Genomic DNA, 13,870 nt, shown 5'->3' with positions numbered 1-13,870 from the left:
AGGGAGAGAGATAAAGAGTTAGAAACATCGATGAGAGAGAAACATCGATCAGCTGCCTCCTACACACTCCCAACTGGGTATGTGCCCGCAACCAAGGTACATGCCCTTGACCGGAATCGAACCTGGGACCCTTGAGTCCGCAGGTTGCCGCTCTATCCATTGACCCAAACCAGTTAGGGCTGTACCACAGCTTTTTTATCCACTCATCTACTGATGGGCACTTGGGCTGTTTTCCAGATCTTAGCTATTATAAATTGCACTGCTATGAACATAGGGATGCATACATTATTTCTAATTGGTGTTTCAGGGTTCTTAGGATATATTCCTAGAAGTGGAATCACTGGGTCAAATCCAGTTCCATATTTAAGTTTTTGAGGATACTCCAAACTGTTTTCCATAATGGCTGCACCAGTCTGCATCCCACCAGCAGTGTATTAGGGTTCCCTTTTCTCCACATCCTCGCCAGCACTTGTCATTTGTTGATTCGTTGATGGCAGCTATTCTGACAGGTGTGAGGTGATAACTCATTGTCGTTTTAATTTGCATCTCTCTGATGATCAGTGACTTTGAGCATTTTTCCATATGTCTCTTGGCCTTCTGTATGTCCCCTTTGGAGAATTGTCTATTTAGGTCCTTTTCATTTTTTAATTGAATTGTTTGTCTTTTGTTAGGTTGTATGAGTTCCTTATATATTTTGCATATTAACCCTTTATCAGATATATCGTTGCCAAATATGTTCTCCCATACAGTGGGCTTCCTTTTCATTTTGCTGATGGTTTCTTTTGATGTGCAGAATCTTTTTATTTTAATATAGTCCCATTTATTTACTTTCTCCTCAGTTTCCATTGCCCTAGGATATATATTCACAAAAATATTGCTATGAAAGATGTCTGAGATTTTGCTGCCTATGGTTTCTTCTATGATTTTTATGGCTTCACATCTTACATTTAAGTCTTACCCATTTTGAGTTTATTCTTGTGTATGGTGTAAGTTGGTAGTCTAGTTTCATTGTTTTTGCATTTTATCTGTCCAATTTTCCCAACACCATTTGTTGAAGAGACTGTCTTTACTCCATTGTATGATCTTGCCTTCTTTGTCAAATATTAATTGAGCGTAATGCCTTGGGTTGATTTCTGGGGTCTCCTGTTCCATTGATCTATATACCTGCAAATGTTTTTCCTTTAGTGTTTTCCCCCCACAGTGTTGAAGTTTTAAAATTTATGTGGTAAAATGTTTTCTTTTATGATATTTGGCTTTTTCACATATTTATCCATTCCTTTCTATGGCTAGAAATTTGGGTTCTGTTTTTCACTTTTAGAGTTAATGCCAAAGGGGAAACTTTTTATATGTAGTATCTCCCTTTCCTTCCACCCCCACAATAGTTTATTTCTCAGCATAAATTTCTGTGGTTAAAAATTGAAAGGTCAAAGGGTACTGCTTTCTGAAATATTATATATTACCATTACTTTTTGATTTTTCCATGTGTTTCACTGCTTATTGTGACCTTTTGGCACAATAAGGTTATTTAAGTCTCTGAGACTGGTGAAACATGTGAAAGCATGTTAAAAGTGTTTTGTACTGCTCTGTTGTCTCCCCTTCTTTCTCATCTTACTTCTCTCCTTTCTAAACGAGGTGTTTCCCAAAGTTTAGTTCTTGTCCCTCTTCTCTCTTCCATAGCATCAACCAGCTATGTGAGTGACTACTAAATCTCTTTCTGTCCTGGAGCTCCCTGCTCATTTTGGTATTTCTACTTGACTGCCAGATGTTTGTCTTGTGGATGGATACCCTGAAAGTACTTCAAGGTAAATATGTCCCAAACTGATTTCTTTTCCCTCTTGGAACAAAACTAGCACCTGACCAATGGCTTATGCTTAAATCTTTGAAGACATTTTACTCACTTTTCATCCACATATTCAGTTGGTTCCTAAATCATAAATGCTATACCTCAGTAATCTCTTACATCCCCCCCCCACCCCTTTTTTAAAAATAGATTACCAGGCATGTGCCCTTGACCAGAATCAAACCTGGGCCCTTCAGTCCACAGGCTGATGCTCTCTATCCACTGAGCCAAATCGGCTAGGGCTACATCTTCCCCTTTTTATTTCTGCTGTCAATTATTGGGGCTCAGGCTTTCATTACCTTTCACTTACAGACTGTTGTAATACCTTTTCCCCTTCAATTTTGCTTCTTTAATAGTCACTCCAGTCTGTCCTGTGTACCGCTTCTGTGTACATATTTAATATTTTCCTATTTAAAAACCTTTGTTTTTCTATTGTTTTCAGTCTGATGCTTACTTTCCTTTGCAGTTTGGCTTTTCTCCATCTTACCAGATTTCTATTCTACCGCTGTTATTTTCATCTGGTCCTGGGCTCAACTGTGTCCTCTCTGGGGAATATATTTACATATCATCATCCCCAACCAACTACTTTTGCTTTAAGGCCCAGCTTGAATTTCTAGTCATTTAACAGTTCTTCCTAAATTCTCTCCCAATCAAAATTACCTCCCAACTAAACCTTTTGGCCCCAGGCTTCATCACTTTTTATTTTTTTTAAATTAAAATTATGTTTTTGGTTTGTTTCTCCTCTACTCCTTTAGACTTTGAGTTCACACATTTGAGTTAATTATATTCCTCTGTCTATAGCACACTACACGGATACCAAAGCCCCTTATTTTGTTTTTTTCCTTCCTTATCAATCAATTACTTCCATAATCCCCTTTGTTACAGAAACACACGCGAATGTATAAAATATGAATTATATATACTTGTTTATATAAACTTGGGGATATAGCTGTCTTTCTCCATCACAAAGATTGTTAATTTTGAGTGCTTCTATCTTTTAATACTGCTTTGTTAAGAGTAAGTGGCCAATAAATGTTTTCTATTTGAAACTCAGAATATTATTACCAGTTTTACTAGCTTCCATATTGCATAGACTAAACACCTGGGGATTTAATTTCAGCTTTATTTTTTCACAGTTAGGGCAATTCTGAATCTAACCTATTCTCCTGTTGCAAACTTCAGACTCTCATCAACTTTCCTCTTTACTTTTGCAATAATTTTTTCAATTGGGTTCTGCTCTCAGACTTTCTCTTCTCAGTTTATCTTTCATTAGAAAAATCCAGATCAAATCAGGCCACTCCTTCCAAAAGCTTCAGAAAGAACTCTCAGGAACCAACCAGATCTCTTGTCTTACTTGTTCTCCCCAGTTTTTCTACTAATAATTCCTCTCAGCCTCCACTACAGCTGTATATGGGACTTTTTTCTTAAAAAACAACACTTTTTTACTTGCAGAGCTTTTATGCCTTTACTTACCATTTTGAAGTTCCAGTTATTGTTCACAACCTTTATCAAGTATTCAAATGCTACATTTTCCAAGCCATGCCTTTATTCTTTCCTTTTTAGCTTGCTTACCACTTTGTTAATATGCTTATTATTGTACTTACCTTGTTGTGCTTTATATTAAAAACCTTGTGGTATATGTCTTAACTCCCAGTGCCTGGTTCATTCTTTTTCTCTTTCTAGCATAAAACCTTAAAAATGTAGTGAGCAGATTGTAACTGCTTTGAAAAAATACTAAAGAAAATTTGTTAGGGATGTGATGGGATAACCAGTGCCATAGCAGTATTTTAGTTGAGCTTTGCCAGCTTTATTTTTCAAATATTATACAATGGTTTCTAATAGCTGTCAGCACTGTACAGCTGCCCCTGTATAAATACTTTTTGAAACGATGCAGTTTTTTATCTGAATTTTGTTGATGATGAAAATATGCACACACTTTTTATTTGCTAGCTAAACAGCTGTGCTTTTTGGCGAGAGAAGAAGAAATCATTTCTATATATTATCATGAGATTGAGACTTTCTTAAAACGAGATCTGTTGGAATTCATAATTAGATACTATACAATAGTTAAATGGGCCAGAACATTTGCTCAAAAATTTAAAATCTGTGGGTCTAGTGAAGCAATTGATGTTTGGGGGATGGTTCCTGTTTTCTGTGAAGATTAGTATAGATGTCAAAAATAAAGTCTGATTTCTGTCCATCTCCAGTCAGAGAAGCTGCTGCCACTTTAACAGCTGGCATCTTCAGCTCAGTGCGCCTGTTGGCATGTACACACAAACATTTCTGTAGGTGCTGTTGGGAATACACAGTTGTAGGAAATAATCTTGTTTTTAGGAACCTTCAAATCTGTTGGGAACAAACAGGTACACAAGTCTTTATAAAACACTAGAGGCCCGGTGCATGAAATTTGTGCACGGGAGGATCCCCCTCAGCCCAGCCTGCACCCTCTCCAATCCCGGGCCAACCAGCAGTCGGACATCCCTCTCACAATCCGGGACCACTGGCTCCTAACTGTACCCCCTGCCAGCCTGATCACCACTAACTGCTTCTGCCTGCAGGCCTGATCGCCCCTAACTGCCCCTGCTGCAGGCCTGGTTGTCCCCCAATGCCCCCCCCCCCCCCCCCCCCCCCCCCAGCCGGCCTGTAACAGAGAACATACAGAAAGAGGTAAAACTGGAATGAGAGACTGGGAAAGGCTGGGCCTTAACTGTGAAGGGCATTGAATACCAGGTTAAAGATTTTGGATTTAGTTTGATTGGCCAGGGAACCTTTGGTTTTTGAATAGTTACCTGATCATAGTTGTAGTTAAAAAAGTATTAATTTTACCTTGTGTGATATGGTTTCAATGCTAAAGACTAGAGAAAGGACTTGTTTAAAACTTGAGGTCCATATTCTTAACCTCTCTCCTACCTTTCTAAAGAAAGACCATTTGTAACTCCTAATGTGGCTCTTCTGGTTTTCCAAATTAATTTTCTAAACTCCTCAACTATGACTTAGTTGTTCTTATATATCATGGTGAGTTTCTCTATCAAGCCAAACCTATTTGCAACTGCCTGTACTGACACCCTAAATTAGTCATAGCTTTACTTTTCACTTCCGTATTTGAAGAATCATTTTGAGCTATTTTATACGTATTACCGTATGCTTTAAATTTTTTCTCTTATCAGTGGCTTTCCCCAAGTACATGATAAAGTCCACATGAATGAACTATTCCTAGAATATTTATTTCTGAAAGTAGAAAAATATAATGGAAAGAAAATGCATTCTTACAAAAACTAGTTGTGAAACCATGGATAAAATAGCCCATGACTCAGTTTAATTTTTTGTGACATGGATCATTTAACAAAATTGAAATTATTGCCCAGCTGGTGTGCCTCAGTGGTTGAGTGTCGACCCATGAACCAAAAGGTCACTGGTTCTATTCCCAGTCAGGCCACATGCCTGGGTTGCGGCCTTGATCCCCAGTAGGGGGCATGTAGGAGGCACCCGATTGATGTTTCTGATAGATGTTTCTATCTCTTTTCCTTCCTCTCTCTAAAATGAATAAAAGTATTTTTAAAAAGAACTGTCTTGTTCTTTGCATATGTTAGGCACTCAGAATAATTGTTCATTTTGACTTAGATGCATTAGGAGAGGGTGTAGTTTGCTCTAATACTTACTTACACATTTACTCAGGGAGGATGTACCTCGGATAATTTGTTTGTTTTTACCTCTTCTTTCCTGTTTGTTTCTTCCTTTCCCTATACATTTTCTGTAAAGTCCCAAGTTAGCAGTAACACAGATTTTAAAATCCTGATTCTTATTAAGATAGTCAAAACTTTGATTAAAAATTAATTTGTAGTCAAGTAAGGCTTGCTGCTTGCTGTTGCTGTACTGCAGCCACAGCCTTCTCCTCCTCCTCCCCGACCTCCTCTTCTCTTCCTTCATCTGTCATTTATGTGAAATCTCTTATTCAGTGCCTGAGCTAAGATTAGAATCCAGGTCTTCTGGTTCATAGGTCATTGGGTTTTTTTTCATTACAACCAACAGTTGAATACTGAAGCTCACTGATATCAGATATCATGGGTACATGTAAGAAGATAATTAGATGATTTTTTGTTTTAACTCACTTTCAAGGATGAGGTAAGTAATACAGTATTGATTTTCAGTAAGAAGAACTGGGCCATAGTATTTTGTGACAGTTGGGATCTCTTCTCAATTGTAAATAGTATTCTTTTTTTTTTTTAAAGAGTTTTTAATTTGTCTAGTATTACATTTTTATCAAGTGGTAGACACTCCACTGAAGAACACTACTTTAGAAACAAGATGTTACCAGAAGTTCTTGTCTACATTTGTAAAGGAGATAACTTTAAACTTTGAATTAAGTTTTAAAAATTGGCATATAAAGCTGGCTTTATGAAAATGAAGAGATTTGGCGGGGGGGTGACATGCTTTTGCTATGGTTCTTACATTTTTAACTCTGAATTGAGACTTCAGACACTATTTGCTGGAAAAGAAAACAAAGGAAGTCAATTGGGAAACTGTTGAAATTTAGCGTTCTGTGAAGTGGCTAGATGTGGGGACCCCCCCCACACACACAAAATGTCAAGTTTTCTTATCTATAGTAGTAATTACTGTATTGCCCAAAGTATTGCATCATCTTTGAAGAAGATGCAAAAGCTGTCTGGACATATCCTTATTAGTCTTTTTGCTTGTTTGGTTTAAGCTTTCATTTAATGTATTTGAAATTTTAGATTTCTTCATTTTTCATTTTCCATCTGAAATCAATAAAAATATATTTTAAAAAATAAAAATAAGAAAGAAATATCTTCTTACCCTTTGAGACAGCATGGAGGGACCTGGAGAGTATTGTGCTAAGGAAGTAAGGCAGAGAAAGACAAATATCACATGTTCTCATTTATAAGTGAAATCTAAAGAATAAAATAAATTGATGAAGAAAATAGGGTCATAGGTATGGATGCATGGGACAGAATAACAGACCTCAGTGGAATGGGAAGGTGGGCAGAGGGGACGGGAAGAGATTAACCAAAGAACATACAGTGTATGCATATACTAGTATGTATTGCACATGGACACAGACAATAACATGGGGAAGTCCTGGGGTTGGGTGGGGGTTGAGTTGGGGGGAGGGCAAAAAGGGAGAAAATGGTAGACATCTGTAATCCTGTCAACAACAACAAAAAAGATTAAGTGGAAAACCACAATACGTACAAAAACATTCATTGTTCATATAGAAAATTTAGAAAATGATACAATTATAAAATAGAAAATAAAATAAAATAAAAATTATCCATAGTCCCATTAAAAAAATACTGTCTCAAAGACAAAATGGATGGATACAGTCATTGTGCCGATTGGTAAATTGGTGTTACCTTTCAGAATGGAAATTTTGTAAAAGTTAGCAAAAACCTTAAACATTTATGCCTTTTGACCCAGTAATTTTACTTCTTGGAATCAATCCTAAAGATGTTATCTCTGCCAATGGGTGGGGAAACTTTCTTCCTAGTTCTTCCTATGTTTACTAGTATTCCTTCCTCAGAAACGCAGACAGCTCCTGTTGGGCCACATTTTGTAGTTTTCTGCTGCTGCTTTCTTGTCCCTCAGTGAGTAAGATACGTAAAGAACTTAAATCCTTGGGTAGGCCTGATAATTCTAACACTCACAAAAGTCGTTAAGAGTTCTTATTGCTTAGGGCACCTCAGTGTTGTGGTAAATTTAGATTTCGGAAGACTATTTTCAGGGGTCATTTCTATAGTTTGTTACTAGAGAAGTTTCTCTGACTTATAGAGCACCTAAGCCAGCAGTCGGACATCCCTCTCACAGTCTGGGACCCCTTGCTCCTTACCACCCACCTGCTTGCTGCTCCTTAATGGCTCGGCTCACTGCTCTGTGGGCCTGGCTTCTGGCTGATCAGCACTCCCCCTGTGGAAGTGCACTGACTGACCATCAGGAGCAGCTCCTGCGTTGAGTGTCTGCCCCCTGGTGGCCAGTGCACATCATAGCAACCGGTCATTCCATCATTCGGTCTATTTGCATATTAGGCTTTTATTATATAGAATAGGATGGTTTTCTAATTTTATTTTCTATATGGGTGGTTACATATTTACAAATGTCTATGATTATGCATTTACGCCATATTTCATTGAGTCTAAAGATGAACATTGTTGTACTATAGTTTATGTCTGAAATTGGGATGTCATACAATCAAGGGTATGCCATGATTAAATTGGCAGCATTTTTCTGCCTTGGTGCCACATAAAATGAGGGTGTGTATTAAAATCTATAGCATCTTAGATTTGATGTATATTTGAAATAAAAATGAGATCATGATGTTCAGTTATTTCCCCACCTAAATATCTCGAGCATTTCCCCATATCACTATATTTAGATCTCATTCTTAACATATTTAGCATATTATTATGGGTGTATCATAAATTGTTCAACTAATTCCTCTTGATGGACATTCAGAGCTTTTCCAGTTTTTGATAAAACAGTACTGTGTTGAATATCCTTGTCTATCTATATCTTTATACACTTGAGTGAAATTTCTTTTTATTAAATTCCTAGATCAGTGGGTACACATACGTATTTTTTTAGTGTATGAGGATACCTGTTTCCCTATACCCTTAGTAGTTTTGTGTTTTTGGAAAATTTTTAAATTTTTGTTAATCCAGTAAGTGCAACAATATCCTGTTTTAATATAATTTCTTTAATTATGAATGAGATTGAACTTCTTTTTGTTTATTAGCTGTTTTTATTGCCTCTTCTGTGATGCACTTGTGAATAGGATAGTAGACCTTTAATTGGCTGGCAGATTTGTCTTAATTAGAAAGAGGGAGGCATCAGTTTGGAGTCATGCATTATCATATTAATTCTTAGGAATAACTTTCAGGGCACAACCCATCCTTGATGGGGGTGGGGGTGTAGGGGGTGGGGGGGAGCAGGCAAGAAGACTTATAAGGACCCAAGATTGGGGGTGAGACAGAATTCAGGAATAATCAGAATTACTTCCTTTATAATGGAGACCAGGAAGGGTTACAGCATCATCAGTGTGTAGCTGAATACTGGAACTTAGACTATACTGTTAGTCTTTACACTTTAAATCCTCTTCTCTCTCTCTCTCTCTCTCTCTCACTCTTTAATAAATTTTTATTGATTTCAGAGAGGAAGGGAGAGGGAGAGAGATAGAAACATCAATGATGAGAGAGAATCACTGATCGGCTGCTTCCTGCACACCCCCCACTGGGGATCGAGCCTGCAACCCAGGCATGTGCCCTTGATGAGAATTGAACCCAGGACCCTTCAGTTCACAGGCCAACACTCTCTCCACTGAGCCTAACCATCCAGGGCCTCCTTTTCTCTTTAATATGAGTTGATTGTAGTACAGTGTATTAGATTAGTAGTTGTGAAATGGGGCACAACTCTGGGACTTGAGTGAAGTCAACAGGGGATCTAGAGATTAAATCTGTGATTGCTTAAGTTTAGATTAATACAGGTTTTTTTACATATTTCAAAAATGTTCTTGTTAACATTTTTGAGCATCTTTGCTATGCCAGAGTCTGTCAGTTTCAAAGATAGGTATCAGGTGGTTTCTGCCTTTTAGGTTCCACTATATCCTGTGCAGGAGACAGCTAGAAGGTACTAGAACATGAAGAGCACTGAGGAAAGTGCTTAGTCTAACAGAGTTTAAGGAACGGGTCCTAGATTAGATATGATAAGATCAACTGAGTATTGAAGGATAACTAAGAGTTAGCTGGTGGGTAGTAAGTAGTAAAAGATAAAGCAATATGAGAAAAGAAATGGATGGATGAAATGGACTTATGAGTAAGGTATTCTTAGAACATAAAGTCTGAGGTGAAACTGACTGTGATCAGTTTGGAGAGATAAGCAAGAACCAGATAATGGAGGGACTTAATTGTCATGCTAAAGATTCTACATTTAAAGGTCAAGGGGAATAATTTTGAGAATAACTTAGTCAAATTTGCATTTGAGAGATACTTGCCTGAAAATTGATTTAGGGGCAAGACCAAAGGCAAGGAGACTTGCTGGGAAATAGTTCTGGTAATCCATGTGAAAGAATTAAGGCAAAAGGACACATATGTAATACCCTTTGTAATACTTTAAGCAATAAAAAAAAAAAAGAATTAAGGCAGTGGTTCTCAACCTTCCTAATGCCACGACCCTTTAATACAGTTCCTCATGTTGTGATAACCCCCAACCATAAAATTATTTTCGTTGCTACTTCATAACTGTAATTTTGCTACTGTTATGAATCGTAATATAAATATCTGATATGCAGGTTGTATTTTCATTGTTACAAATTGAACATAATTAAAGCATAGTGATTAATCACAAAAACAATATGTAATTAGCCCTAACCGGTTTGGCTCAGTGGATAGAGCGTTGGCCTGTGGACTGAAGGGTCCCAGGTTCGATTCTGGTCAAGGGCATGTACCTTGGTTGCAGGTACATGCCCTACTGGAGATGTGCAGGAGGCAGCTGATCGATGTTTCTCTCTCATCGATGTTTCTAACTCTCTATCCCTCTCCCTTCCTCTATGTAAAAAATCAATAAAATATATTTTTTTAAAAAACAATATGTAATTATATATGTGTTTTCCGATGGTCTTAGGTGACCCCTGTGAAAGGGTTGTTCGACACCCAGGTTGAGACCTGCTGAATTAAGGCTTTAGCTCAGTGGTCAAAGTTCAATAATAATTAAGGTTTTAGCTCAATGATAAATTCTTACTGGAAAAATCAGTCATTTCTCTTAGTTTATATAATATTTGGCCCCCTTGTTCAGAATCCCTCTGAGATTAAATTTCATGAAACTCTATTATTTTGCAGAGTTGACTTATAGTCATTGTCCTATTGTTGTTCCTTTAGGTCTGTAAGAAGTTAGTTTATACTTTTATAAATAACTGCCTAACTGGTATGATGCTATATGGAGATAGTTAATAAGTGTTTTTGACAATTCTAAAAATTATGAGATATTAGCCCTTTTGGTATGCTTAGTGGTTGTCTTAGAGGGAAATAATTTTGGAGCATTTTGCCTTTTGGGTGAAAATAATGATTTGTTAGGCTAAATTTAGGTTATATAATTTCTTACATGAATTTATAACTCCTTTATGCTAATTTCTTTTTCTTTCTTTTTTTTAAAGGCTATTAGCAAAAGATGGTGGATCGTTTGGCAAACAGTGAAGCAAATACTAGGCGTATAAATATAGTAGAAAACTGTTTTGGAGCAGCTGGTCAACCCTTAACTATACCTGGACGGGTTCTTATTGGAGAAGGAGTACTGACTAAGTTGTGCAGGAAAAAGCCCAAAGCCAGGCAGTTTTTCTTATTTAATGATATTCTTGTATATGGCAATATTGTCATCCAGAAGAAAAAATACAACAAACAACATATTATTCCCCTGGAAAATGTCACTATTGATTCCATCAAAGATGAGGGAGACTTGAGGAATGGATGGCTTATCAAGACACCAACTAAATCATTTGCAGTTTATGCTGCCACTGCCACTGAGAAATCGGAATGGATGAATCATATAAATAAATGTGTTACTGACTTACTCTCCAAAAGTGGGAAGACACCCAGTAATGAACATGCTGCTGTCTGGGTTCCTGACTCTGAGGCAACTGTATGTATGCGTTGTCAGAAAGCAAAATTTACACCTGTTAATCGTCGTCACCATTGCCGAAAATGCGGTTTTGTTGTCTGTGGACCCTGCTCTGAAAAGAGATTTCTTCTTCCCAGCCAATCCTCTAAGCCTGTGCGGATATGTGACTTCTGCTATGACCTGCTTTCTACTGGGGACATGGCCTCATGCCAGCCTACTAGATCAGACTCGTACAGTCAGTCATTAAAGTCTCCTTTAAATGATGTATCTGATGATGATGATGACGATGATAGCAGTGACTAAAGACATTATTTGAAATATTTAATTGGGTATGACTATCTGAGAAATCAGCTTTGGGGAGAATGTAAAATTCTGAGCTCACTCTCAGTTTTGCTCCAGCCATGCATTTGCCTGAGAAACTTTTAACCCATGTGCCTCAATATATTCTATAGAAAATAGGTCCTGTTTTTGATTACTCCAACCCCACCACTGCCACACTCCCCTCACAGCCCCCAACTCCCCACTCTCCTACAAGGATAGCCTATTGCAAATATAGCAGATAAAGTTTTGGCTTCTTCTTGTTTAATTTTAGATTATTTTCTTGGAAGATCGGGAAAAGGTGTTTATATAACAGATCATGTACTACATTGTTTATTCTATGTTCTGTTATGTGGAAAAACTAAAAGCAAAGAATGATGGAAAAAGGAGTATAATGTGGTTAGTTAATAATATAAGCTTTTTTTCTAACCATTCTATCTAATGGTTAAGACACCAGTCACAAAAATACATGATTTAGAAATACTTTGGCTTTTTTATATACCAAGTGGTGCCTTATCATAATAGCACTGTTACATGAAATAAACCCCTACTTTCTCACTTTTTATTTAGTTTTAAAAATACACTGGTGCTCTTTGAATCGATAAAATGAGTGTTTATGAGTGGGTATAATTAGAAAATACTTGTCACCTGACAGCTACAAATAACTAAATTTAGAGGTTCTTCATTCTATATGCATAAATATTTTTCCATAAAATAGTTATGATTATGTTTTTGTTTTATAGGTACCAAATTATAATTGTCAAAAATTTTAAGTTAATAGGAGGTCATTTTTTTGGAATTTGGTTTGAAATTTATCCAATATAGAACTGTCATATTGCATTACTTTCTGTTTTTAGTAAGACATTTGTAGGTATAAATACATTTGCTTTAACATTATTTCTAGAATGAAAAATCTTATAAATCCTTGTGATGAATTAAAATCCTATGATAGCACAGATCTACTTAGGCTAAGATTTGGAAGAAATAATATGTAAGAATGGTCAAGACAGACCAGGATTGAGTAGACTTCTATGGAAGTATTGTCTATTTCAGTGTGAAACTCTTGAATTTACAAATATAGTGTTATATTTTATAAAGTTTTGTAAAGTCCCAAACAATATTTCTATTTTTGTAAGACAATTGTATGTTTAATCTGTTCCTGAAATAATTTTGTCATGTATGGAACTAGAGTAGCAATTGATTTTCTAAATTGTGAACTTTGCTGAGTCAGTCTAGATTGCTTTTGAGAAGTGGTAATTTTTCACTCTGCTTTGAGGCAGCCATTATGTTGAAAGTATATTTATCATACAAAACTTGATGCATTTTGCAATACTCTCTCCATTTGTTTGCTGCAAATAACTAGTCTTTCAAATATGAAAAATCAGTCTAAAGATAGTTTTAAATCCTAAATACTTTTGTTTTTAAACCTTTAAATCTGGATTTATTGCATATGTTATGAGAGATTTGACTCAGTAACTTGTGTGGAGGATTCTTTGGTTTGGTTAAGGCACTCATTTTACTGTTAAATTGTGAAAGCATTGAGATATGTAGATCTCCCTATAGGAAATGTGAAAGAAAGGCACAATAATTTTGTTTGTTTTAATATCAGATGGACTTTTGTTTCCAAGCAATATATCATATAATCAACATATCTAAAAAGGAACATGAAACCTGAGAAGTGCTAATGGAGACTTACTGGTACCTAGGAGCCTAGCAGAGTCAGGAACCAAGGGAAAGTGTTCTGTGATTACATTTGCATTGTCAGCCTCTTGACTTTTCTTTACAATAAAAAATGACTTCTTTACAATAAAAAATACCTTGCAACTTACCTTCTGTTCTGTGCATATTGTGACTTGAAGATTCCCCCCCCCCCCCCATGATGTAATGGAAATATCCATTTTTTGCTTCATTCCAAATCTGTGAGTGCCTTCTTTGTGCCAGGCATTGTTCTAGGCCCTTGGAGTAGAGCAGTGAACAAAAATTCCCTCCTTTTCATGCAGTTTACATGCAAATAGAATACATGTGTTTTCTTCCAGACTTTTTCCTCTATAATTAAAGCTTTTATAAATCTTAAGTTATATATAAACTTGA

General features: G+C 36.6%; 1 protein-coding gene across 2 annotated transcripts in view; it reads left to right on the top strand.

Moving 5' to 3' along the window:
• Positions 1–13,607, top strand: part of PLEKHF2 (pleckstrin homology and FYVE domain containing 2) — a 15,431-nt gene extending 1,824 nt beyond the window's left edge. Inside the window, exons 1-2 of one of the 2 annotated variants that reach the window (XM_006102183.3) lie at positions 1,520–1,802; positions 11,001–13,607. In XM_006102183.3, coding sequence (XP_006102245.1) covers positions 11,015–11,764 — 750 coding nt within the window. In that variant the 5' untranslated portion in view covers positions 1,520–1,802; positions 11,001–11,014 and the 3' untranslated portion in view covers positions 11,765–13,607. Of the gene's footprint in view, positions 1–1,519; positions 1,803–11,000 lie in introns of those variants that run through there. The other variant, XM_023743609.1, reaches the window with a different exon arrangement.
• Positions 13,608–13,870: the final 263 nt, after the last annotated feature.

This window comes from Myotis lucifugus, unplaced genomic scaffold (genome assembly GCF_000147115.1).
Source record: "Myotis lucifugus unplaced genomic scaffold, Myoluc2.0 scaffold_403, whole genome shotgun sequence".
Lineage (NCBI taxonomy): Eukaryota > Metazoa > Chordata > Mammalia > Chiroptera > Vespertilionidae > Myotis > Myotis lucifugus.
This window is presented reverse-complemented; position numbering and strand designations above follow the sequence as displayed.